At 53.8% G+C, this 25,168-nt stretch overlaps 6 protein-coding genes across 6 annotated transcripts; 2 read left to right on the top strand and 4 right to left on the bottom strand.

Annotated features, from left to right (window-relative positions):
• Window positions 1–482: 482 nt before the first annotated feature.
• On the bottom strand, window positions 483–857 carry CORC01_04503 (uncharacterized protein; the record flags this gene model as incomplete). The annotated part of the gene is made up of 1 exon (XM_022616150.1): window positions 483–857. A coding segment is annotated over one exon (375 nt), but the record flags the coding sequence as incomplete, so codon positions are not given.
• A 5,390-nt stretch (window positions 858–6,247) lies between these two features.
• On the top strand, window positions 6,248–8,275 carry CORC01_04502 (WD domain-containing protein; the record flags this gene model as incomplete). Its single annotated transcript, XM_022616149.1, has 5 exons — window positions 6,248–6,380; window positions 6,434–6,515; window positions 6,582–7,473; window positions 7,530–7,997; window positions 8,048–8,275. The coding sequence occupies 5 exons, from the start codon at window positions 6,248–6,250 to the stop codon at window positions 8,273–8,275; spliced, it is 1,803 nt and encodes a 600-aa protein (XP_022477238.1).
• Window positions 8,276–8,629: 354 nt separating this feature from the next.
• Window positions 8,630–9,545, bottom strand: CORC01_04501 (uncharacterized protein; the record flags this gene model as incomplete). The annotated part of the gene is made up of 2 exons (XM_022616148.1): window positions 8,630–9,089; window positions 9,169–9,545. 2 exons carry the CDS (start codon window positions 9,543–9,545, stop codon window positions 8,630–8,632), a joined length of 837 nt encoding a protein of 278 aa, XP_022477237.1.
• A 2,954-nt stretch (window positions 9,546–12,499) lies between these two features.
• On the top strand, window positions 12,500–14,968 carry CORC01_04500 (transmembrane amino acid transporter; the record flags this gene model as incomplete). Its single annotated transcript, XM_022616147.1, has 7 exons — window positions 12,500–12,663; window positions 12,786–13,469; window positions 13,532–13,944; window positions 14,003–14,163; window positions 14,219–14,284; window positions 14,344–14,738; window positions 14,815–14,968. The coding sequence occupies 7 exons, from the start codon at window positions 12,500–12,502 to the stop codon at window positions 14,966–14,968; spliced, it is 2,037 nt and encodes a 678-aa protein (XP_022477236.1).
• Window positions 14,969–16,728: 1,760 nt separating this feature from the next.
• Window positions 16,729–18,684, bottom strand: CORC01_04499 (uncharacterized protein; the record flags this gene model as incomplete). The annotated part of the gene is made up of 1 exon (XM_022616146.1): window positions 16,729–18,684. One exon carries the CDS (start codon window positions 18,682–18,684, stop codon window positions 16,729–16,731), a length of 1,956 nt encoding a protein of 651 aa, XP_022477235.1.
• Window positions 18,685–24,487: 5,803 nt separating this feature from the next.
• Window positions 24,488–24,819, bottom strand: CORC01_04498 (uncharacterized protein; the record flags this gene model as incomplete). The annotated part of the gene is made up of 2 exons (XM_022616145.1): window positions 24,488–24,560; window positions 24,734–24,819. The coding sequence occupies 2 exons, from the start codon at window positions 24,817–24,819 to the stop codon at window positions 24,488–24,490; spliced, it is 159 nt and encodes a 52-aa protein (XP_022477234.1).
• Window positions 24,820–25,168: the final 349 nt, after the last annotated feature.

Genomic DNA, 25,168 nt, shown 5'->3' with positions numbered 1-25,168 from the left:
ACGTTTAATGGAAATCCTGGGGCCACGCGAAGGTGGGCAGATGAGGTTTACCTCTGGTTTAATGGGCCTGGCTTCCGAGCGACGAGGAGACCAGCAAGGGTCAGGATCGGTAGCCTTCGCTTTCACGTCTGTAGAAGCTTGCACCAGCAGCAGAGTTGGGCAGGGATATTGCTGTGAGCTTTGTAGCAGACTACAACTGATTGGGCTTGTCCGACGTTTTCGAGGCGAGAGACGAGTGATGGGGTGTCACGACGGACGCCCAGCGGCTGAGCCAACGTCGACGACTTTTCCTTTGATAATGGACGGATGTGTCGGTTGCCCGGCGAGGCTTAAAAAGAAGAGTGAACCGGAAGACTTAGGTTCAGGCTGTCAAGGTTGGCAGCGGTTCTGTCGAGGGACCTCGACGCTGGCACGTACCCGATCTTAGAGTTTGAGGGTAAGGTACGGGTACAGCTGAGATGACAATCGAACACAAAAAGGCGTCAGGATGGCAAATGTTGCAGTAAGTCTAGGCCGAATAACCTTTCAACAAAAAGCCAACAAGATGTCCCTGGGCGGGATGGCACTTCTTTTAATTCCATCCGACTCATCTCTAGTCGCGGGCGGGCAACTGCGAAACTCGGGCGACTCGGTGTACACAAGCCCATCGTGTCCTTCGAGAGTCGTCCGACGTAATGTCCCAGTGGGCAGTTCGTCACTTGGAAAATGGCATGATTCAGCGGGATGAGCGTTCCCAGGCCCGCGTTGACCAGTTTTTGATGTTGGACTTTTGGCTTAGGTGGGAAGGCCAGGGAGCCTATTGGCGCAACCCATTGGCGAATCAGAGACGGCCGACTCGTATTCGGGTTCCTGACAAGTCGCCCACTAATGTCCCGCCGTTGTGGTTAGGGTGGTGGTCTGATTTGACGATACTTGTGCCCTGAGATCTTGCTGCTCTGGCACGTCTGGTTAGCGTCATCTCTCTGGGTGTGCCATCTGGTTGTTTCACATGTAACGGCGACCAAGCATTGCAGCACGCACAATGAGTAATCATTGCTTGTCAAGTAGCAGTGGCGGATTCTAGCCTCTCGACCTTCAACCTCCATCAAAGGTAGATTCTGCATCACCGCCGATGCCAGCCAGTACTTCGGGATCTAGCAGGTCTGGGGTGATTCTGCGTCCTGGCAGCAGCGTCTTCTGAAATATCCAAATCCACCCATCACATCCTGGGCCGGTTCAATCGGTTGTTTCTAGCCACTGCCAGGCCACCGCTAGACGCAGTCAAAGCCATGTAAATGTAAATGTTGCCGGATGACGATGTGCTCCAGGCAGATCGCTGGTGCCGCCTTCTCGAGATCGAGACACGGCGGAGGATTGCGAAGGGTTGCGTAGATATCCCTTTGATGCATCACAATACGGGCGAGTTCTCAATAATGCGACGAGTTCTGTACGTTGACCCATCACGCATGTTGGCACGAAGAATAGCTTATGTAAGGCCACCCTTGCACAAACGCTGATCATAGCACCCTTGCTGCCAGTTGCACATTCGCAAAGAGCGTCTAGAACGTCTGCGGTGGCTGTTGAAACGAAGCGTGTTTGCTGGAGGTGGGGCACTAAGCACCGGCGCTTCGGCGAAGTAACTGGGGTCTTCCCTTAAAGCCATTCTGTCGAAGGTGAGTTCGTGGCGCGTGATGCGGAGAGACAGCCTGGAGAGCAAAGCATCTCGTGAGGTTGTGGCGGGATGTATTCGCAACGCCTCGATCTTGAACTGATAGAGACTGAGGAGCAAATCTGTTTTCGGCCGGTCTCTGTGTTCTGCTTCATCAACATCTCTGGCGCATGCTTGCAGACCCATGTATGATATGAAAAACTGGAAATATGGTAACGGGAGGACATGCGGCATTGCCGTACACAGGCAAACAGGTACTGCCCTCGGTGAACCCCAAAAACTGTCCATTGACCGACCGGACCTCGCCACCTCACACCAAGGCCCTACTAGCGCTGCTTACCTCAGCGAACCCTTTTCTCCGCTCAATCGGCTTAGGCTTTCAATGCTACCCAAACTCACCTTACCCTTCCGATTTTGCAACCCCAATGCTAAGGCACTCAGAACCGTCGCCTTTATGTTCCGGGACCGCCAGCCGATGTTTGGGGGGGAGGGGTTACATAATTATGCGGCCATCGCCAACCGCGCTTCTCACCTAGGCACACTCCTGAGCATCTCAGCCTGGTGCTTCGCTCAGAAAAGATTTATATGCCCCGACAGCTCGTCTCGAAGCCTGATGTATATAGAGTAGGCTTTGGTCGTGAAATGCCGTTTCGGAACAATAAAGATTGATGGAGATTGACGAAATGGGATGACCGGTTCCAGTTAGACTCGCATGGATCCTAGTCCGCTCCATTCGCTCTGGTATTGCCAGTATGGCAGGCACTGTGTCGAGTTTCATTATTGCATTTCCCCGCCCATCGAGATCTACTGTATACGCGTCTAAGGTATTCCCAATGTTCGAACACGAGGACATGAGAGGCGTCCTCGTCCCCAACTTTGGCCACCGTGTCAGCCGCAGCAGTCCCTCTGCAGCTGTGTGGCGTGTGGTATGATATGGCCGCTGACAAAGTCTATGAAAAGTGTGTTGCACATTGATCAATTTGGTCATACCAATGTCGATAGGATTAGGTACTTTTGCACGCGTACCAGGAACAGGCAAGATATGTACAAGAAAGGAAGAAGGAAGAAACGCAGCGGCAAAAGAAACCATCGTCAAGCTGATGGTGTGGAATGGGGCAAGACCTGTGCTACCATAACAGCTGCAGCAAAGTCCCCAGAATTTTGCCTGTGTGTGCTCGCGTGATTGTTTGGGGCAACCGTAATTGCGCTAATAATGGCATTGCATGGCGCATGCATGCGACAACGGGAATGCCTCCATGACATTGTGTTGGCGATGCCGAGAGGCGGGGGGAATTTACCTTGTTCTGTGATTACGGATATTATTTTCACATTTTTTCGGCGGTCTCCCCTTCTTGCGTAGGATATGTCATAGAAAAGGTAGAAATTAACAAGACCCAAGGGTAAGTGAGCCCGACGGGCATAGAACATTTCGACAGCTTCCATGGTCAGAAAAAGGAGGATGGGATGGGCACAGCACAGGGCAAGGGCCACGATTCTTGGTGTGTGACACGGCGGGCGGATGGCCGAAGAAAGCAACATGCTTGGTCGCCCTCCCAACCTTACAGTCTTCGGGGGCTCGTCACCCATCATGTACGCGCCGCCCGCCCCAAATATGAGATGAGGGAGCGCGTCTTTTTAGGCGATTCTCATATTTTGGGTCAGCGGCTACAACTCGAAGATGGCTATGAGGTGAGGTGAGGTGAGGTGTCGCCTCCTCACCTTGGCTCACCGTAGACATGTCACATTCCGTACAAGCAATTGACGTTTACGCTGATGATAGAACGGATATAAACAGGACGATGTAGAGAGGGCTTCCCTCTTCGTACCTTGCACACCAACCGCTACTAGGCATGTAGGAGAGAACAAGGAGGCTTCGATAACAACAGGCGCAGGCGCTAGGCTGTTAATAAGTTAGCAAGGTTGGGCCAGGTTCTCCCAGTTCTCAGACGTCGTCAAACTCTCCCTCGTTTCCATCTTTGCTCTGCGGATACCAGACCAGACGATCCACCACGGACACAACCCTCTCACTCACATTCACCACACCCACATGCCTCTGCCTCTTGTCCTCTATTCGTACCTTGACCCCCTTTAGGTTCCACGCTTCGTATACTCTCTCTCTCTCTCTCTCTCTCTTACACACACACACCTTTCGCCGAACCCTTGCTTCGCTCCTTAGCAGCCTCAAGGCTAACAATCCCATCAAGTCTTCCAACAGAACATTCTGCATCTGCAACCGCACCCGCAACCACAACCCATGGCCCACCCATACAACCCTGCACCACCAACGCGTTATCCACACTCTCTCACGCCCCTCCCCCCCCCGTGTGTTGCGACTTGCCCTGGCCCAGTGGGTGCTTGGAGGTTTTGCTCTGGTGCTTTAGTGGGTGTCATGTCATGGTGGGTGCCACGCTGCCACGCTCGTCGGCCACATCTCCATGTTGCGCATCTCCATGCGGCATCGCTGCATCTCACGATAACTCCCCAAAGTGACTTCTTCCGCAATACCCAACCCTGTTGTCATACCTTGGCCACCTACCTGCCCGCCCGCTCTCCCATTCATCTCGTTTCCTCAAACCTGAAGAAGATGCCGGGTTTGGCCTGTTGGTTTTGCTGGCTGACGGCTTCTTCCTGACCGCTGCCGCCCGTGTCAAGTGCATTCAGGCGACACCCGGTTCTGCTCAAAGTCTCCCAATCTCATCACCACTCGAGAGAGAGACTGGCGCAGCGTGCCGCCACCAACAGCCTTGCTCTGGTACGTAATGATAGACCGGGGGGGCTTTTCGTTCCCGCCAGGGTTGTGACATCCGTCCATAACAACGTACGTGCGTAGATACAGCCTTTACAGTCCGGGGATTTGGGGGCCGCGAGCTTGCACGGAGCTCAGCCAATGTTTGGGAGAACGATTGATCGGGCTTTCTCTACCCAAGAGAATCTGCTTCAACGGACCTTCACCATGGCCTGGGCTGATTCTTTGCTGTGGATCATCACGAGAATTCTCCGATGACAAGGCTGGGGCGTAATGATTTCATCCTTCGGAGGATGATCAGGTGTTGATATCGCGCATCTTTTGTATAGATGTTGAGCCAAGATCTCTGACTTCCTGGTCTACGGCGGAATTGATCGCCTCAATTGCCCACCTGGCGTCTACCTTCTTGCCAGTAATACTGTAGCGCCCTTGCTGCAGTACTGGTGAGGATTGATGAAAAAAGGAGGTGGTTATATAGTGTCCAAGAAAGCCACGGAGCACAGGGAATGATAGGACACGAAAACTATTTCACAAATGCAAAGTGCCCATCTACCAGCTAACAAAAGCAGGCACAGGTAACATCACATCAAATTCCAGGGTGTGATCAGTTCGGGGTATGATATAAAGGCGCTGCTTCCAATCCTGGGTAGGAGCAAAATAGAGGCTGTTGACAAAGGTTTGGGAGAATGAGGTACGAACGAGGTACGGAGTACGGGCTGCACCTGCACCCCACCACCACACTAGGAACACCCCTACCCCGGTAGCTAGCGTCAACACTAAGGCCCCCTTGGCCCTACTAAACCGAATCAGTCGCCGCCGCCTAGGTACCTATGCACCATAACCCAAGCCTGGGTAGATTGAAACTACCCACACCCGCTGAAAGCCTGTGGGAAGAACAATTCAAGCAAGCGCCACATGGAGAAGACACCCCTTTGGAGCCAGCTCACCAAGAGAATAAAAGATACAAAAAGCTAGAGCGCACAGACCTGACTCCACGTCCGTAGCGGTATCCACTTGAAGAGGTACCTGATGCTACATGGCCACCCCCCCGTAATGCCTGTTCCGTGCCCGTCAACGCTCGCTTACAGTCCCATAGTGCCGTACCGCTGCACCTCAAGCAGGTACCTCGACAGCACCAGCTAAGGTACCTTCCGGTCATCCACCTTAGCTTGGCGTCCGCCTGGATCCAGGGGGGGCGGCACAGAGCAGTTCACTCACCTCTGATGGGATCCACCTCTGGATCAAATCCCCAGGCGGCTCCCATCCGTCTTCTTTTTTCGCCTGTGCACCTTGCACCTTGCACCGTCTCCTCTCGTTCCACTCGCCAGCCTCTTCAGGACGGGTCCTTCCTCTCCTTCCACCTGCTTGCCTAACCCGAACTTTTTCCCCCTTCCTCTCTTTTCCTCCATCTCCGTCGTGACAAACTCGACACGCGCGCCGCGCACATAGCATCATCAATCGAGCCCATCACCTTTCTATCTCATCATCCCCTTACGCCAACCGAATTCCCTCCGCATCGCGCAGCGCCCATCTGCGTCTTTCCTGACTGGACGGCTCTGCCGCTGTCAACGCCAGCACCCTAGACCTTACATAAGGCAAATCGCGCCTCGCCTCAGTGCATCCCGTCGATTGAAGGGGGCCCATAGCCGCAACAGCCAAATTTTCCGAGCCACGACAACCTCAAACACCGACCCGACGCATCCTTTTCATCATCGACGCTGGAACCGCGGTTCCTTTCTATTTTCTCTACTCTCATAAACGCAGCTATCTTATTTCCATCAACACCACTTACCCCACCGGCGCGAATTGTTTGTTTCCAGACCTGAATAATATTCTCGCCTCCAACGGTAACCATGTCCATGTATCCGCATCGCGCCATGGGCGCGGTGCCCCCCAATAACTCGGCCCGGCTCAATGAGCTCCTCGACCAAATCAGATCCGAGTTCGACACCCAGATGCGCCAGACCGAGGGCTATGAGCACCAAAGTAAGACGATTGCGCTCGATACCTGTCGTCATTTTCGCTAACGGCTTGTGCAGTTCAGGCCCAGGTTCAGGAGATGCAGCTCGTCAGAGAAAAGGTGTACGCGATGGAGCAGGCGCAGATGAATCTCAAGCAAAAGTACGTCGGTCGATGCGTCCTCGAGCCAAGGCAGTCCGCAGGAAGCTAACAGCAGGCCTCGAATAGATACGAGGAGGAAATTGCCATGCTCCGCCGCCAGCTTGAGGGAGCTCGTGGAAACGCGCCTCCTAGCATCGGCGGTCCCCCTCCTCATGCGGGCCCGTCGCAACAGCCCCCCTCCATCACTCCCGGCACCGGTCTCTTTAACGGCATCATGACCGGCGGTGGACAGGGCCAGCTGGCCCCGCCTCCGCCCCCTCCTCCGCCTCAAGATCAGCAAATGGGCCCGCAGCATCAGATGGCTCAGGGACCTCCAGGCCTGCCTGTCCCGCCGCCACCGCCGCCCCAGTCGCAGCAGCCTTTCCAACAATACCCCCCGGGTCCTGGCGGCCCCGTATCCAACGGTCTCGGCTCTCAGCCCCCCCAGACCACCGCGTCGCCGGGTCCTGGCAGACGCGGAATCGGAAGGCCACCTGCGGCTGTCGGTCCGGCCACACCCCAGATCAACACTCCCATCCCTTTCCCGGGCGCCACCCAGTCGCCTCAAGTCAGTCACCCTACTCCCGACCACGCACGGATGGGGGGTCCCCACGCTCCGCCTGTGGGAAACGCCCTTGGCGATCTTGACCCTGATCGCCTGCCTCCTCACTCAAAGAAATCGGGTCACGACTGGTTCGTCATCTTCAATCAACATGTGCCTCGCATGTTGGATGTCGATCTTGTCCACACTCTTGCGCATGAGAGTGTAGTCTGCTGCGTGCGCTTCAGTCACGACGGCAAGTACGTAGCCACTGGCTGCAATCGTTCCGCTCAGATCTACGACGTTCAGTCTGGCGAGAAGCTGTGTGTCCTTCAGGACGACACTGTGGATATTACCGGCGATCTGTACATTCGGAGCGTTTGTTTCAGTCCTGATGGCAAGTATCTTGCTACTGGTGCTGAGGACAAATTGATCAGAGTAAGTGCTGGATGAAGAAGCACATTCACAGAGGAAAAGCTGACATATATTTTCAGGTCTGGGATATTCAGACTAGAACGATTCGCAACACCTTCTCCGGCCACGAACAAGATATCTATTCGCTCGACTTTGCCCGCGACGGTCGCACGATTGCATCCGGTAGTGGAGACAGAACCGTCCGCCTCTGGGACATCGAGCAAGGCACCAATACTCTCACCTTGACTATTGAGGACGGTGTTACGACTGTTGCCATTTCTCCCGATACCAAGTACGTTGCCGCCGGTTCTCTTGACAAGAGCGTCCGCGTATGGGACATTCACCAGGGCTATCTGCTCGAGCGCTTGGAAGGCCCCGATGGCCACAAGGACAGCGTTTACAGTGTTGCCTTCTCTCCCAATGGCAGAGACCTCGTCAGTGGCAGTCTGGACAAGACGATCAAGATGTGGGAACTTAGCACGCCCCGCGGCTTGCCCAACCCCGGACCAAAGGGAGGTCGTTGCGTCAAGACTTTTGAGGGTCACAGGGTAAGTAAATCGTCCGCAGAGTTGACAATCGGGTTGGCTGATATAATTAGGACTTTGTTCTCTCCGTTGCGCTTACACCTGACGCCGCTTGGGTCATGTCTGGCTCCAAAGACCGCGGAGTGCAATTCTGGGACCCCCGCACTGGGGCTACGCAGTTGATGCTTCAGGGACATAAGAACTCGGTCATTTCAGTTGCCCCCAGCCCGACAGGCGGCTACTTCGCCACCGGCTCCGGCGACATGCGGGCGCGTATCTGGTCTTACCGAAGCGTTCAGTAGGGAACTGGCGCTCCATTAAGGCCCAGGTTCTGGTACTAGGACTGAAGTTCATGTTTCTTGGCGAAGGCTTGTTTCGTGGCTCGTTATGTATACCAAACAGCGGTCGTCGAAGAGGTAGGGTCGCTCTGTTACTAGGGAGGGGTTCGTTTGCGGTGGAATAGGTTGTCCCTGTCTATGTCTTGGAATATTCTCATAGAGAGACGCACAGGCCGGTAGGGGGCGTACAGGCAGGGACAGGTTGGAATCTCGTAGCAAATAGCCGTCGCTAATGAAAGATTTGAAGCTTTACATAAATGCGTCGATCAATTTCGTTGTTTGCTGCCAATTGGGCATCTATTACATTGAAACAAACGTCTACATTAGGGAACTGAACAAGTCCGAAAAGTCGTCTCCCTTTTTGGATTTCTTCTTCTTTTTTACTGAGTTTTCCTCCTTTGCTGGCTTGTTAGGTTTGGTATCGAGGGCAGAAGCAGCGATCAATTTGCGCTTCTTTGGAGGGAGAACAGCCGGTACCACCTCATCGATATTACGTGATGATGAGCGGTGATCTGAAGGTTTGGCAGCCAACTTGAGCTGGTCCCGAGAGATGGCCACGCCGAGCCCCTTTGATTCGGACTGGTGCTGCCTCTCATCCGCAACGGCGACTACAACTTGGCCGGTCGACGACGAAGACGCAGCGTCGCCGACTGGGGTGACCTTTTCGGGCCGAGGAGGCGCCAAGAGTGCGACGGCCGAGTTGATGCGTGCCAGGAGACCTAGCAACACCAGACCTAGAGCGGCGTGTTGGTTGTCTGCTGCAATTTGTGTGAATGATCTGCTTCTGGTGTCAATATCTGGCGGACAAAGATTGCGTGCAATTTCAGATCGTTGTATTATGAAGGGAGTTTACATACGAGAAGGACGAGGGTATAGTGGGATCCAGCAGCATCCGCACCCTCGCAGCGACGTCTTCGTCTAGCGCATTCTGGCGACGTTCCGCGCTGCTGACGGGTTTGCCTGCGACGGCGGACTTTTTCGACTTAGAAGAAGAGGCGGAGGAGGAGGAGGAGGAGGACTTGAAGCTCAAGGCGCGGCGGTGACGGGCCTGGGCTTCGAGAGCGTCGTGAAGGCGCCTGACGGAGCGGCGGAGGATATCAAATGTTGACCACCAGTGGGCGACGCGGTGCTGGTTCTTGTTGCGGTGGTTGAAGCTGTCGAGGATGGCGAGGACGGGGATTAGGGTTGTGATGGTGGCTTCGTCAGGCGCGGCGGCAGCGGCGGCGGTCTTCATGTCCTAGGATTGCATGTGCTTCTTTGCGTGGCAGTGGGCCCTGGATTGACCTTTTCTACTGCCAGTAATAAATGTGAAAAAGAAAAGAGAGTTTTAAAAATCGACGATGTGAGGCGTGGATGGCTGCCGTCGGATAACTATGATGCGCGACCTAAAAGTTTGATAAACAGGTACCTTACCCTTGGTTGAGAGTGAAATGTACGGATATGATAGAGGGACCGTGCACTTTCAAGCTGAAAAGAAGCAACGACGGACCGGATGTTGATCGACTTGGTTCGGATCGGAGCGCGGTTAGCCTCGAGTAACGTAAGTAACGAAGGTTAATTGACGCTCTAACGTATGCCGAGCATAGTGAGACGAGGTAGACTGTTTTTTTTTTTTTGAAGAAAAAAAATACCCCCTGTCATATTCTCCCATTTCTTCTTGGAGGCCGCTTGAGCCGCATGTTACGTGGGACAGGACGGCCAGCAGTTGACGTAACAGAGAGTCAGTCAACGTGCGCTACCGCGTCTGCTAATGCCTAAAGACATCTACCCTGTAACGTAGGGCGAATTCCGAGCAACAGGCAATCTCGTGAAGATGGGCGAGAGAATAAAGAAAGGAGCAGGGTCTGTGCGACGCAACCCGTTCGAGGCCCGGGGTTTACACGGTCTGGTTGCGCTGTTTTTGGAGAGTGTGTCATGGGATTCGAGATTGCGAGATTTTCTGGGTGACGGGAAGTAAGGGCATGTGAGAGTGAGGCTCGAGCATCCGGGGTAAAAGAGGCTCGGCAGCAGATCGTTACTTGCAAGGATTCATACTTTGACTTTCCGTTTCTCCAAGAGCTTCTCCAAGTGCGCAGCCACAAAGTCTACCTTGCATTATTAAACTAGCCACTTGGCGGGTGGTGAGGGCATCATTTGCATCTGAACTTGCATGCATGAACCTGTCTCAGGAACATTTGGATGACATGTCATGTGGTCCTTTTGGGAGAAAGTATGCAAAATAGCGGTGAGTAACAAGGTAAGGTAGGATGCAGAGAGATCTGAACGGGGACTCGGCGGTTATCTTGCCAAGGTAGTGGGATAATGTGAAAAGGATAGAAAGTATCCAAGGTTTTCAACCCGGCGGACGCTGAACGTCGAGCCATCTCACTCGGGATATTGACAACTTCCTTAGCTAAGGAAACGCCGTCAGCCGTTTGATGACGGAACCCACGATGGCTCCTCAAGCAGGCAAAACATTTTGGATGCAGGGAATGATAAGAAAGCAAAAAGACGCAGTGGTAGATGATGTTAAAAGACTTGCAGGTCAACATTACGTACAACAGACGTCGTGGGGCCAGAAGAGCGACAATAGCAGGTCTGAGTAGGACTGGGAGGTAAGGTAGGTAGGACCTACTTTAGGCACACGTACGGATATATGAGGTCAAACTGGAAGGAAATGGGCTGCCACAGGAGAGGCGCAGGCACGCCGCACGCAGGTTCCGTTTAATAGCAACCGCCGCTGCAACCCGGGAGGGGCCAAGGGGGTCTCAGTGGGTGGAGAGGGCGGGGCCGGGGTTGGTTCAAGTCACAAGTTCTGGCTGCTGCAAAGGCCCTGCAAAGGCCCTGCAACTTGCAGCAGACGTGCAGCGCGAGCCCGTCCCATTGTCCAACCAGAGACGCCGGCGCGATAAGCCGACCAACTTTTGACGATGCAGACGGCGTCATGAAAAGTCAAGGTTGAATATCCAGCTGACTTTTCTTCAATTCCATCACTCTCTCGGCCTATCCCCTGCGTTTCCTGCTCCTGGTCGGCCTAGCTCGATGCCTCACATCCGCTTCTCGGCAGAGGTACCCCTCCCCATTTCCTCCTCAGGCTCCTCTCCCTCACCCGCATCGAACCATTGCTATGTTGCTATTCGTCGTCGCAATCTCGGGTTGCGTTCTCGGATTCCGTAATGCATGTCAATCTTCAGATATCGCCGCCGATAGCCACCCAGATTTTGACGCACCTTGGCTGAGAGTAAGATGGTCACCTACCTATGTATCCAAGATGCCAATGGCATCGCTCCCTAGCCCAATGCCGGGGGGTAGGGAAGGGATTGTTTTGCCTACTCATCTGAACTTGGAAATCTAAAAGGGAGGGGAAAAGGCGAAAGAAGCATTGACTCTAACCTTGAGGATCGTGGTGCTTGTGGAGGTTTCCGGCTTGGTTGACAGGATTCCTTGGCTTTCCAACATTTACAACTTGACCTTGCCTTCGTCCTCCTTCCAGCCTTTTCTCCAGCTTTCCTCCCGCTTTGCTCTTTCCTGCCTCACTCGTGTGTTACGACCCGAGGTACAGCAACACGCTAGCACCCACTCGACCTGCTCAAAACTAATAGAACCTCTTCCTAACGCCACGACGTAACAATCACTGGCTCCGACTGCTGTTATCTCTGTTGTTCTGCCTTCATATCCACTTGGACGTGGAGACTGGAGCCAGACAGGAGGGGTGAAAAAAACCCCAGTTGGTCCTCACCAGACACTTGCAACAAGTTCCAACCCAACCTGGGCTTCCGATAACCCACTGCACTACCTAGCAACCCATCTCATCTCCCGCGACTACTCCACTTGGGGCCGGCCTTTGTAGGGGTGCTTTGCTTGCTTTGTGTGCGTCAAGGTAGATTCGCCTTCTATCGATACACGGCCATTTGGATGTGCCACTAATAAATCCCGTACATACTCAGTAAGGTACCGCGCTCACGCCGTGTGCAACTACTCCGTACCAGGCTTATATACCACCTCTAAACGCCCGCGCGAGCAATAGCCCAGTCGCGACCGTCTACCCTGCCGTCAAGTCGACTACAGATTTTTTTTTTCCTTTCCCTCTCCCTTCTCTTTTCTCTCTCTTCTACTTGCATTCACATCCTCGTTCTAAAGAGAACGCCTAAGCTGAAGCGTTTCTGATCAACCCTTCTTGCTGTTATTGGAAACGACGAGCTTTTCCTCATGCCCTCCAGAAACCCGTCCACCTGGGACGAATACGAACGGGGCGCCTCCCCCCAGCGCTCCGTGAGTATCGACTCCAATGCCGTGGCTGAGGACCAGTCACTCCTGGGAGAAGACGACGAGGGTGGCTACGGCAGCAGTTCTCATGGACTTCGTCGCAGAAGGTTGTTCACTCCAACCCAGACCCAGTAGCACATCTTTACGTCAGCTTGCTGCCATTGTCCCTGCCGCTGCGACACGGCATTCAACACAATCGGTTCACCCCGCTAACCAGCACCTCCTACAGGTCTTCAGTAACGCGGCACCTCGCCGCCATCACAGATATCGGCGGCGTCAACAGCATCCGTTCCTTTACGCGCAGTTGGGCGCGTGCGGCCGGCTTTGCAGAGGTCATTCCCCAACGGCCGTCCTTTATTTTCGCGCCTGACCAGGCCCCGATCGCCTCGACCGAAGGCCTCGACTATTCTCGCAGCCATGTCGAGTCCGGCTCCCACCCGAGGACCTCGCTGCTGAGGCAGCACCTCGAGGCCACCCCCGAGGCGGCACCGAGCACGTCGCACCAGAATGGCTCCTCCGCCTCCGGCGCGGACGGCGCCTCCACGCAGAACGATTTCCGCGACCGCGAGCGCAAGGCAGTCGAGGCGGAGCTGTCTGGAGCCTTCCAGGGTTCCAGCTTTGGTAGCGGTCGCCGACCATCGCAGTCCATCTTTGCGGTCCCGCCTCACCTGGCGACTCCGCCGTTGGTTGGAAGTTTCAGCTCGTACAGGACGTACGGCACCATATCAGATGTTGACGAGCCGTCAATGGCGCAGGCCGGCGAGCTTTGGCGCCAACAGCAAGAGGCAGGGGGCAATGTGCCTGATGGGGAGAACATGCCCATTCTCGTGAAGGAGGTCGAACAGGACGGAAAGATTGTTCTGGCTGTGGAGGGACAGTCCACGCTACCCCAAACCATCTTTAACTCGATCAAGTGAGTAGTAGCCCTGCTTTGGCGCGCATTCAAAGGGAATGAAAGCTAACCCGCAGCGCAAGTGTCCTGATCGGTGTTGGTCTGTTGAGTTTGCCTATGGGTATCAAGTACGCAGGCTGGATTTGTGGCATGATCGTCTTGGCGGGCTCTGCGGCTGTGACCGCATATACGGCGAAGCTCCTGGCCAAGTGCATGGATCTCGATGCCAGCTTGATCACGTTCTCCGATCTGGCCTACATCTCCTACGGTCGTAATGCGCGTATTGCCACCAGTATTCTCTTCACCCTCGAATTGCTGGCTGCCTGCGTGGCTTTGATTGTCCTGTTCGCCGATTCCCTGACACTGTTGTTCCCGGGTTTCCTGAGCGTCAACATGTGGAAGCTCCTGTGCTCTATTATCATGATCCCCCTCAACTTTCTCCCGCTACGACTATTGAGTTTTACCAGTGTCATTGGCATCGTGTGTTGTTTTAGCAGTGGGTGGCACCTCCTTCCCTTTCACACCAAAGTCTGCTTGCTGATACGTACGACTAGTTGTCCTGATTTTGGTGGTTGATGGACTCATCAAGCCCACAACTCCGGGCTCCCTCATCGAGCCGGCCACGACCTACCTGTTCCCAGCGAACTGGGGTACACTACCCCTGAGTTTTGGTCTATTGATGAGCCCGTGGGGTGGCCACAGTGTATTCCCCAATGTGAGTTTTCATCTGTATGTGGTGAGCAACTATGGCATACTAACTCCTTGACCAGATTTACAGGGACATGCGCCATCCTCACAAGTACCCTCGGGCTATCAAGACGGTCTTTGCGTCCGTCGTAAGTGGCCACACACAGCATACTTGCCACCTCATGCTCACTTGCTGACCTTTGATTAGTACCTCCTGGACGCCTTCACGGCTGTGGTTGGTTTGCTGATGTACGGCGACGGTGTCATGGATGAGATCACCGCCAACATCCTCCAGACGAGTGGTTATCCCCGTGCCCTCAACTTTCTGCTTTGCATCTTCATAGCCATCATCCCCCTCACCAAGATTCCGCTTAACGCCCGTCCTATTGTTGCCACTTTGGAAGTCTTGACGGGCATCCACCAGCAGGCTGTGGCCGACAGCTCGGCCATGGTCGGCCGCTCTGCGACCTTCCGCGGCATCATGAAGATCGCCATCCGTGTGATCACCGTCCTGGTGTTCCTCGTCATCTCCATCTTGTTCCCAGCGTTTGACAGCATCATGGCCTTTATGGGAAGCGCCCTATGCTTCACAATTTGTGTGCTGTAAGTTTACCCCCATCTGACGTCTGACGACGTCCACGTCGATCCCTTGAGACGACAAATCTGACCATGCTTCCAGTTTGCCCCTTGCGTTCTACGTGAAGCTCTTCAGCAAGGAAATTTCGCCTCAAGAGAGGCTGCTTTGCTACGTCCTGATGACCATCTCCACGATCCTCTCCGTCGTTGGCACGGTCTGGGCCTTTTTGCCCAAGAGCCTCATCGGTGCGGAATAGTTGGCTGTTTTGCTGTAGCTTTTGTCATAATTGGCGTCCCATACTGTGGTCGTTTGGCTCTCATTGCACGGCGCTAGTGGCATCTGGTTTAAACGCCTGCGTGGGATAATGCTTTGCTAGTACATTGCTGTACATAGGATGTGTCAATAGCATGTATTGATGAGCTGCGTGTCTCTGATGACATTGCACACATATAATCTCGATCCAATGATGGCATGCATGTATAACGATCCTAAGCCGTATGCTTTATGGAATGGTATGGACCTGGAAACATGATCTCTTGCCTATTGGCGACCATGCTCTATGGTGCCTTTTAACACCCAAGTATTGTTCAACAAGCACCGCGGTTAGCATTGAATAGGCCAGAGGTACCGGGCACGGCTTCGTCACAATGTCGAAAAGCTGTATGTACAAACAGCCAGTCAGTCAAATCGGCTGCTAGCATAACCACCACACTCCAAAGCCCCCTCGAACGCAACAGCACAAAAGCCCGTGATAAAGTTGTTGCCTGTTCAAGGGCCGCTGTATAGCTCTCGTCCGAAGGATGGATGGACGAGGGTAGATGCTGAAAAATGAGTACTGTGTGCGATGCCTCTTCACAGGACGACCCTCAAGTTCCTATGCTTCTCGACAGCCGCCTCGGGTAGCAAAAATGGCAACCCGCTCGACGGAAGCAAGAGGTAAGCGGTAGGACTGCAGACCATTCGATAGTAACGTAGGTAGTACCGCTGTCCTCTAGGAAAAGATCCTATTGCTTTCTCTCTCTCTCTCTCTCTCTCTATTTCCCTCCCTGTCTCCCTGTCTCTCTATCTCTCAACTCTCGGCCCATGACACCGACTCAGCACAGTTCCAACCCCCAGCAAACCTTATCAACCCCGCTTTCCATCTCCTGAGAACACTAGAGAAAAACCGTTGTGGCATCCCAATGCAAAGCGCTCCGTCTTCAGAGGATAGGATTGATAACGTATCGAGTCAGTTTGGCAACACAATAGAAAGAGGGACCAGTCAGAAAGTAAAAGATCAGCCCGCAGATAGATATATGGCTTCATTTACGCCTGCGGCCCACGGGTGTCGATGCGCGACAGGTTCCGCAACCCCGTCATTCTCTCCTCGGACCGCCCGATACCACAGCAAGGAAGGGGGACAAGCGAATTTCCATGGACAATGGAGTCGACGGTGTCCGGCCGGCCATGACCGGAGACCACCGATATAATCAACCAAGCCCCCTTACTGCTGAGTTTGCCGACGATAGCTGAGCTGGGGACCTGGGGAGTGCTAGATCAATTCCGGAGTTGCCGATCCTGTGGAGTTGTATTTCTCGTCCATATAGTATATTCCAGTCTTCGTTATCTTTAGCTATCCCGGCGTTAGTGATCACGCATGAGTCGAGTCAAGTGAGGGGTAACTTGACGCATTACCTAGTACCATACTTGGGAAGGACGACACTGACGACGAACCCCGCAGTCGGTTCATAGGTTGACAATTGATTATGACGTTGAATCGAGTTTCATTAGTTAGCATAACAGGGCACAACAGGTAGCTTAGATGTACTGATATGAGTGGGTAACTTCTGGTATAGTTCATTAATCTGGAGATATCTAATACACAGAAAGCGAGTTGAGTTCCTTCATCCAAACAGGTGTTTTGTCTTGACCAAGTAGAACCTCGACAGTCAAGCCGTGACTACTGCCACAACTAGAAAGCCAGATGGAAGTGGCGATGCCCTGCTGGTGATAACCCAACCACAAGAGGTGGCATGGCTAGGAATGTGCTTCCTGCCAGCCACCAACCCATTCGACGTCCGCGAGATCGTTGCGCTTCTCCCTGCGCCAATAATTCCAATCTCTGCCCTTATTCCATGGGCAGTCCTTAACCTTTTCTTTCGGTGAATGTTTTTGCGTCGTGTGACTTAGGGGGTTGATGTGATGTCCGCCATGATCCCAGGCTCCGGTGATGTGGGAATTCGCGCCAGCCGCATAGGAATTGTATCCCAATCCGATTGGTCGTTGTCGGGGAATGTCTGGTGACATATGAGAATATGAAGATCCCGTCAGTCCACGGCGACGCTGACCCAGTGCAGCCCACTTGTCAACATTGTCACGCTTAGGAGGCGACGATTGATGCGTGGGCAACATGGGCCTTGCCTTGGGCGGGGACGGCTGTTGAAAGAAGAATCCATCGGCAGCGAGGTCGCTATCGATGTCGTTGTGAATCAGTTTGTGGGTGTCATGATAAGAGCGCTGAGGTGTGGTCGCAAGTGGCGTAGCGTCCACTGTCTCGCAGTCGTCTTCCTGGTCATCAATCTTGCCATCCTGGCTCCAGGTCCTCGAATTGAGATCCTTGCGGGATTGCATTTCTCTCTCGCGCTCAGCCTCTTCTTCCTCCTCATCCTCATCCCACATGTCGCTCCAGCTCTTGGAAACGGCGTCCTTACGACCGAAGACCAAGGACATGGAAGACAAGTTGCTTCGAGGCTTAGCCATGTTAATGGGAAGTGAGCCAGACATGGGGGAAACCTTAGGGATAGGACGGGGAGCAGCCTTCATTTGTCGGCCGATGTGAAGTGATTGCATGGAAATGCCGAGACTGGAGTTGAGCGTAGATGAAATCGAAGGTGCCTGGGCAGAACTGAACCAGTCCGAATTCTGGGTCTCACCAGACTTCGAGAAGAGGTCCTCATCGGGAATGGCGCTGAGCTGGCGAATCGGCTGGGGTGGGCTTGCATGCAGGGCCTTGGCCCATGGGAAGGCACCCTGATCGACCTGGGGACTCTGGATGGACGGGGTGCGGAGAGGCTCGCGGTTAGCGCTGGCCATGACATGACGGTCGGCGGAGCAGAAGTCGTCGTCATCCTCCTCGGAGGTGGTGAAGCTGATAACACGCTGGAGAGCAGCGCGGGCACCAACAAGAGATCTCTTCTTAGGATCCAAGCTCATGCACTGAACAATCACCTCATACGTGTCCAGCGACATGGAGGGGAAAACATCGAAAAGAGATTGCTTGTCTCTGGAGAAATCCAAGAACAACGGATCCGCCTCGGTCGGGGTGGTGAAAGGGTTTCGCGAGAAGAGAATGTTGAGGAGGCAGATACCAATGGCCCAGATGTCGGCTTGAGCAGGAGAGTAGCCGGCACCCGCAGAGTCGTACTGCTCTGGGGACATGTAACGGTCGCTGCCAACGGTGTTCTCCAAAGTCCAATTCTCGGTCGTAGCGAGGCCAAAATCGCCAAGCTTCATGTCACCGGACTTGGTGAGGAAGATATTCTCCGGCTTGATGTCGCGGTGGAAGATGCCCTTGGAGTGGATGTAATCGACAGCATCCACAAGCTGCAGCATGAACTGTCGGACATGCTCCGTCTCGAGAGGCCCATGGCCCTTGCGGATAGCTTCGTACAAGTCACCCTGGGGACAGAACTCGAGAACCAAGTAAAGGTGGGCTTCGGTTTCGAAGGTGTCGAGAAGATTGACGATATTGGGATGCGATCCAAGACGGCTGTGTAGAACTAGCTCCTCGGATTTCTCGTCAATGGCGAAGTCAAACCCATATTCATCGGCAGCTTCCTTCTTAGTCAAGCATTTGATGGCAACGGTATCGCTTGTCTTTGTGTCCTTGGCCATGAAGACCATTCCAAAGGAACCATGGTTGAGGGGAGAGATGGTCTCATATCGACCACCAAGGAGCACGCCATTCTGAAAGTTGTCTCTCAAGCATGCCATGTCGAAACTGGAAAAGAAGTGGTAGAGCTGGGGGTATCGAGCTGGGAAACAACGAGATAGCAATGAAGGTGATGTTACAACCTTGAAGCAAGCTCTTCACCGGGTTTCGAATGTTCGGCGTTGTGGCGGAAGGAGGATTCAGGAGTTGCTGAATCGAGAAGGATGGGTGTGGAAGTGGCGATGGAATCGGAAGGGTTGTCGTGATTTGAGAAGGAGGTGGTTTGGTGTTACCAAGAATGTACAAAGGTTGAAAGAACAAATCTAACAGGAAACAAGATGAATTTCTAACTCCTTTTCGTTGACTTATCAGAGGCTCATTGAGGGTATTTTTTGGCTGTAGACGGACATATGAAAGCGAGAGTCTGTTGTTGGTTGATTGGTCGTGATGGATTTGGACGTTGGGGCCCGGAAAAGACAAAGAAGTATCGTTATGAGGACATTGAAATAGAGCAAGCTTGCTGGGAAAAGTGTAGAGAATGGCGCCCGGAGGTCGAAGAAGGGGGTTGCGATGTCAACGTTTGGGAGTTGATTCGCAGGAGAAATGAAGGCGTCGATTCCTAGCTGGAGGATTCGGACAATGTTTCGTAGAGGCACCAAACTGCTGGAGTGGTTGATCGTTGGTTTGCTGGCTCTGGTAGGCACAAAGGCCGGGTGGTGTGATGGTCGATGGCCGGAGGCAGTTGTCGTTGAAGTGTGAATTGCAACGGCTTGCAAGCAAGCTGACTACCGAGATCGGCAAGAGTAGTGGCTACGGCAGCATTCGAGCGTTGAGGAGAGTGGAACAACGAATCGACTGAAGATCGTTGACGAGTCGGTCGATGGGAGGTGGTAGCTCTTATCTCGATGGATGGGTGAGGTGTTGTTGCTAAAGCGCGGACGGTGTTGAGTGGCAAGGCGAGGGCCAAAGTGAGTCAAAGGACACGGATGAGTCAACGTTCAATGACAGCAAGAGCCGAGGCTGGTGGAGTCTGTACGGAATCGTGGTCCCTGAGGCCTCTCTTTTCCTATCTCTGTCGAAGGGTTGACGGATTGATATACTGGTCAACTCGAGGGCAGGGCGGGTGACGAGAGATTGCGTGATTGCTTGCAGTATGACTCGCGGGTGGGCACGCGGGAGCTGGCGATGCGAGTATCGGCGTAGTTGGTGATGGGCGAATAGATGATAAGGAGGTCGGAGAGGGAAAGGGTGGTAAGGGAGGAGGTTGAGGCGGGGAGAGAGAGCTAACAAGCAAGGAGAAGCAGAGAGGCCGTTGACGACGATGAGGTTGAAGGATGGTAGAGCAAAGTAGACAAGCGCAAAAAAAGGCGATGGCGAGGAAGGGGGAGTATTAGAGTAAAGTAGGTAAGTGCAGGCAGATGTAGAGAGGACTACTAGTAGGTTGGACGAAACAGATGGGTGGTGGTAGGTAGGTGGTGCAGGACAGGGAAGACAAGGCGAGAGAAAGAGAGGTGTGAGGGTGAATGAGCGAGTGTGGGAGCAAAAGACGGCCAGAGAAGAGGATGGAGGTGGATGGACGAGGATGGATTGGCTTGGATAAGGACGGGATGGGAGAGAGGCAGAGCGACAGAGAGCGAGGTGGACAGGAGCGAGATAGGCAGACCGCAGACCGGGGGTGGAAAGGCGAGTGCGGGAGTACGTACCTAGGACTGTGTACCTATCTTATTGCGACAGTCCCGGGACGGTGAGGTGCGAGTACCTTTACGGCGATACGTACCGAGCAGACGGGGCCAGACTGAGAGACTGGGAGAGGTACCTAGGCAAGTTCCTTCGCTGAGCAGACTGAGGTAGTATCCTTGGGAAAGGCGAGAAGGCGGTGGGGGAGAGTACGTATCCTCTGCACTTGCGGGGCTGGCATCTGGCACAGGCACTGGGACAAGTCCACAGGAAGCATGGAGCGCTACGTGGAATGATGGGGGGAGGGAAGTGGGACGACTGGGACGACTGGGACGACCGGAACGCACGCTTGACCAACTTGCAGAAGCATTCAAAGCAGGATTGCTTGTCTCTCTTCAATCCTCACCAATCCCCAGCGCCAGACAAGTGTCTCCTGCATATTATCCGTATGCAAACCTAGCTACTTAGTTTGCTATCCTGATCCTCCTGCAGGACACGACTGGGCTTTCTTTCTCGCTGGGCTGGCAACGAGACGCAATGCAACGCAACCCAGCCATGCCCGGATGGCTCCAGTCAGCCAGACTGGCAGACCGACAGACCGACACTTGGTTGCTCGCTCCCGTCGGTTCAGATCTCAGCCCCTTTGCGGATGCTCTGCTGCTTCCCCAGACACACGACGACCTACCTCAGACGTGGACAGCAGTCAGGTGTCTGGACCGTGGATGGGGGTAGGGGGGAGCTCTCTCCATTCCTATGCAGCAGAGAACAGACGAAGGAGACAGCCAGTGATTGAAAGGCCGTGTCAGCCCAGATGCTCCGCTAGCTGTCTCTGAATGGCCTGTTCTGATGCTTGTGTCTTCTCTCGAGGCGCAAGGAGACCATACTTTAGCTTCCGTTTACGACTCCGTTAAGAAACTCTGCGCCTGGAGGTCCAGACCTCGGACGGCGAAAACTGAGGGTGTAAACACTGCGACACTGTGCTGTCAGCAGTGTCATAGCCAGTTCACGGTGCCCAGTGCTGGCTAAGCCTGACGCACTGACGGGCATCCAGGTAGACGCCGTGGTCAACCTGGTGCAAATAGTTGGTGTGAGTTACCTGTTATGTAGGTACCGAACGGGCTGCCAGCCAATACCGACTTTGGTACCAAAGCACACAAGCACAGAGGCCCATCACTCAGCGGCCAGGCCAGGTGTACCCGCCCAGCTGACTACTGACATAACCCACGGTGGGTAATCGACGGGTCCCGGCACGGTGATTCTCGCCCAACATGTACCTGTCCGCCCCGTCTTGAGAGCCATTTCATCATCTCTCCGGGTCCCGTAGCTTGCTGGACCTGGGAGCTGCCAGCGAGGAGGCAAGAGTCACACCTCTCGGGATCCTCTCTATAGTCCACAGAGAAAAAAGGGGAGGGTAAAGAGCTAACTCCGTGCCCGCTGCGGCGAATCTCACACGGGGCTTTGGTTGTTAGTCACTGTCGGCGCGGGTGATTGAACGGGACCGCTTTGATTGATAAACTTGATTGCTCATAACGGAGTACACGGCATCAGACCGTCCGCCGTGTCTTCCATTGGCTTCGATGGATGGCGAATTCAAGACGAAAGCAGTGACTAATATACGCAATCTTTGGGTAACTGGTTATACCACTGTGTTTATACATAGGGCGAGAATGCGTTGCCGCTACGTATGTAGTTGGTGTGTAGAGATGCCGGAGCCGAATAACTTTGTAAATCAACATAAACATCAACAATACGGCCGCCGCAACAATAACAACAACAACCTGCGAAGAACGTTGGCGTGGAGGGGTGCCTGCAGAGCAATTAAACTCGTGCAGCACTGTAACTATGACGAAGCTCGATAGCGAAATACGTCTAGCAGAGAACAGACCTAGCGGGTATGGGCACATATTTTCAGATGGGTCAGAGGTATCTTGCAAACCCGGTCCCAGGGGAGGGGGGCAATGGCCGGCGGGACAGTGCGATTGACAAGGGCCTCTCGGAAACTGGGTTCGAAATGTGGGAAGTTTCCTTGAGACAGCGGGCGAACCCATGCGAAGTGCATGAATCTGCGAATGGCTGGCAGGCTGTTCGACCGGGGGCATGTTCGCAAACTCGCTGGTGATGAAGGAGGTGTGTGATGTGCGAAGTGGCTGCAAGGGACCGTCTAGGGTTGAACACTCGAGGTCTCGAACTATCTTCCCCTCTCTGGATGCTCTTGTTAGCTCTATCGCTATGCCGCTTCGTGTGAAATTGGTGCTGGGAATGGCAAGACCTTAACGAAAGTATTGCGTGCGAGTGATGTGACTTTGTGTCTCTCTGCCGATTGGGCGTTGTCAGTGCCACGCCGTGTTCCTAGTTACGAAGGTACACGTGTGGATGTACGAATGAAGACAGATAAGTAGGTAGCCTTGGGAGGAGAGACGTGCAATCTAACACGGATAGATGGCATCAAGAAGCCAAGGTAGGTATTGCGTGTTAGAAGGAACGTGCTCTAACGTGTGTATTCGTACACGGTAGATCTATCTTGGTCGGCAAGTATGTCCTGACGGAGAGCCTACCGTCCCGTGAGCGCGAATGTCTCGTGGTCGCGACGCCATGAAGTGCCATGAAAGTTAAACCCAGGCAAGTATACTAAGAGCCCGCGCCAAAACCCAGAGTTCCTATTGCATGGCCGTCGTCCATGGACTCCATGCACTGCCGGCAACGTACCTGACATCCACCGCGACCACCGACAACCATCCAAGGAAAGTAGGCTCCACTTGGCTGCGTTGCTGGTCGCCACACAACCTTGAGGGTACGTGGTCAGCAAGTACAGCTTAATCGATGTCTGGGCGTCGCCAGCGCTAACCTCGACCTGACTGCCGCGTACTGCGAAATGCATGCATGCAGGCTACCACCCGCCATGAAAAGCCAAGCTACCTATTCCATTCCCATTATGTTTCTTTCTGGCACGGCAGCCGTCGCCAGCCAGTCAGGTCCGTCGACAACCCGGGGTGCCAGGCCTCCCTCCCGGGCTCAAAATCGCCTGTCGCCTGCAGCATCGACGGACATACACTGTGGTGCAGGGCGGTCGCAGCGGGAAGCGCGCAACCTTCTACTACTACTATACTAGAAGAAAGGCGATCGACGGGGTCCAGATGGCCTTGGATCCAAGACTAGCAATTAATAGTGCCATCAAACCATCCACAGGCTCTCATTCGCTCATGGCGCCAACACAAGTCTCGCCTGCCAGGTACGTGTACCAGCAGACGCTGGCCTCCTTGAGTTGCGACTGCATTTACGTATCCCGTACGGATACGCACATACTTTGCACAAATACACCAAACTGCCGAGGGCGTTTCCTCGGGCAGTGGATGCGGTCCGGAATGAGCCACCGAGTGGATATCGCCTAGGGGAAAAGAGGTCCTTCTCCATGTGTTATGTCACGTTTCCAGTGGATTTGATCGTGAACTCGTCTTTGCCTTATCCGTCCTTGGAATTCGGAAGACCCCGTGACTGCCTAGCATCCACGCCACCACTACGGCTATTCCTATTGGGTGTCCTATTACATAAGCTACCCTTGCTGATTCGCAGATCTGGATACCTATCTCACAGGAGTGGGCGTGCCTGTTATGGCTTAGCTTTCCAAGATAGAGTGGCAGCGCAACGGGTCCCCCGATTTCCTTCTTGCTCGGAAAGAATGCGGGATCCAGTATTCGCGGAAAACGTGGACCTGGATCATGGCTGAAGAATATGATTATTTGGTCATTTGGTCATTTGGCCGTGGACCGAAATTGGAGCACATTGCCACGGTACCGGCCGCGATCCCCAGGTCCCCTGAACAAGAATAGCAGCAGGATTGCAAATCGTCATGTCAGTCCTGTGACTCCTGTCCCAACAAATGTCTTGTGGATATGGCAGAGTAGTGAGGACAGTTGTTCATTGCCAGTGCCATTCCTTCCTCCTGCCCCTTCTAATTTGAGGCGACTGTGGAGAGTTTAGGGAGTTGGAGCTGAGAGTTCACGAATTCGGGACAGTAAAGAGGCAGAGTAGGTAAGCAACCGACCGTTTCCCAACGGTCTTCAACCCCTCAGTTACAGTGCCGTCTTCTGAAGGCGCACGGTAGTTCCTTCCAGGTAAGCCTCCAGAGACTCAGACTCAGACTCCAGCCGACAACGCCAGCTGTTTACCTCCTACAATCTCTCGACTGATTCACTTGGGGTTCTGTTTCACTTGCTCACTCGCTCTTGTCTCATTGGCCGCATCTCTCTGCACTCCTTTCGACCTGCAGATGGGACAGAAGTATAATCGCGCCCGCTCGACATCATCTATCGCGTCGCGGACCCGTTCAAAGTATCCTTACTGTCAATCCCGTCCCGTATCTTTTTTTGTCTGACCAGCGTTCAGAGGCGCCATCCCTCTCTGAACTCTCTCGTGGAAGAAAAGAGAATTGCTCACGGAACGGCCAGGAGTTCCCCAGAGTTTCCCAAAAGCGTGGGAGGTCCCCAAGCGTCACTGGCCCTGTGCCACGAATCCTTCTCCATCAACTTTCCAGAACAAGAAAACGGGCTTTCATGGGTCCCTTCCCAATTGGGATCTCACCTGCCTCCTTATTTCAAAGGCCCCAATCTCTTTCCTCTCTTACGGTTTACCCCAGAGAGGACTATCTCAGATGACCCGTCGGTTGATAACGGGTGGGCTCTTTACCTGCGGAGAGCTTTATCTTGCATCATGGTATCTGTACGGATAGATGAGGTAGGTATCTATGTCGACGAGCAGAAGAACAAGTCGAATGCCGAGATCGAGGACCTGTTTGATTCTACGGTAGCGCTCGTGAACTTTGTCGTTTCCGAACTACCAATTGTCAACTCCAGAGCTGGTCTTTACATATAT

Source organism: Colletotrichum orchidophilum (genome assembly GCF_001831195.1).
Source record: "Colletotrichum orchidophilum strain IMI 309357 chromosome Unknown Scaffold_30.1, whole genome shotgun sequence".
NCBI classification, from domain to species: Eukaryota; Fungi; Ascomycota; class Sordariomycetes; order Glomerellales; family Glomerellaceae; genus Colletotrichum; species Colletotrichum orchidophilum.
This window is presented reverse-complemented; position numbering and strand designations above follow the sequence as displayed.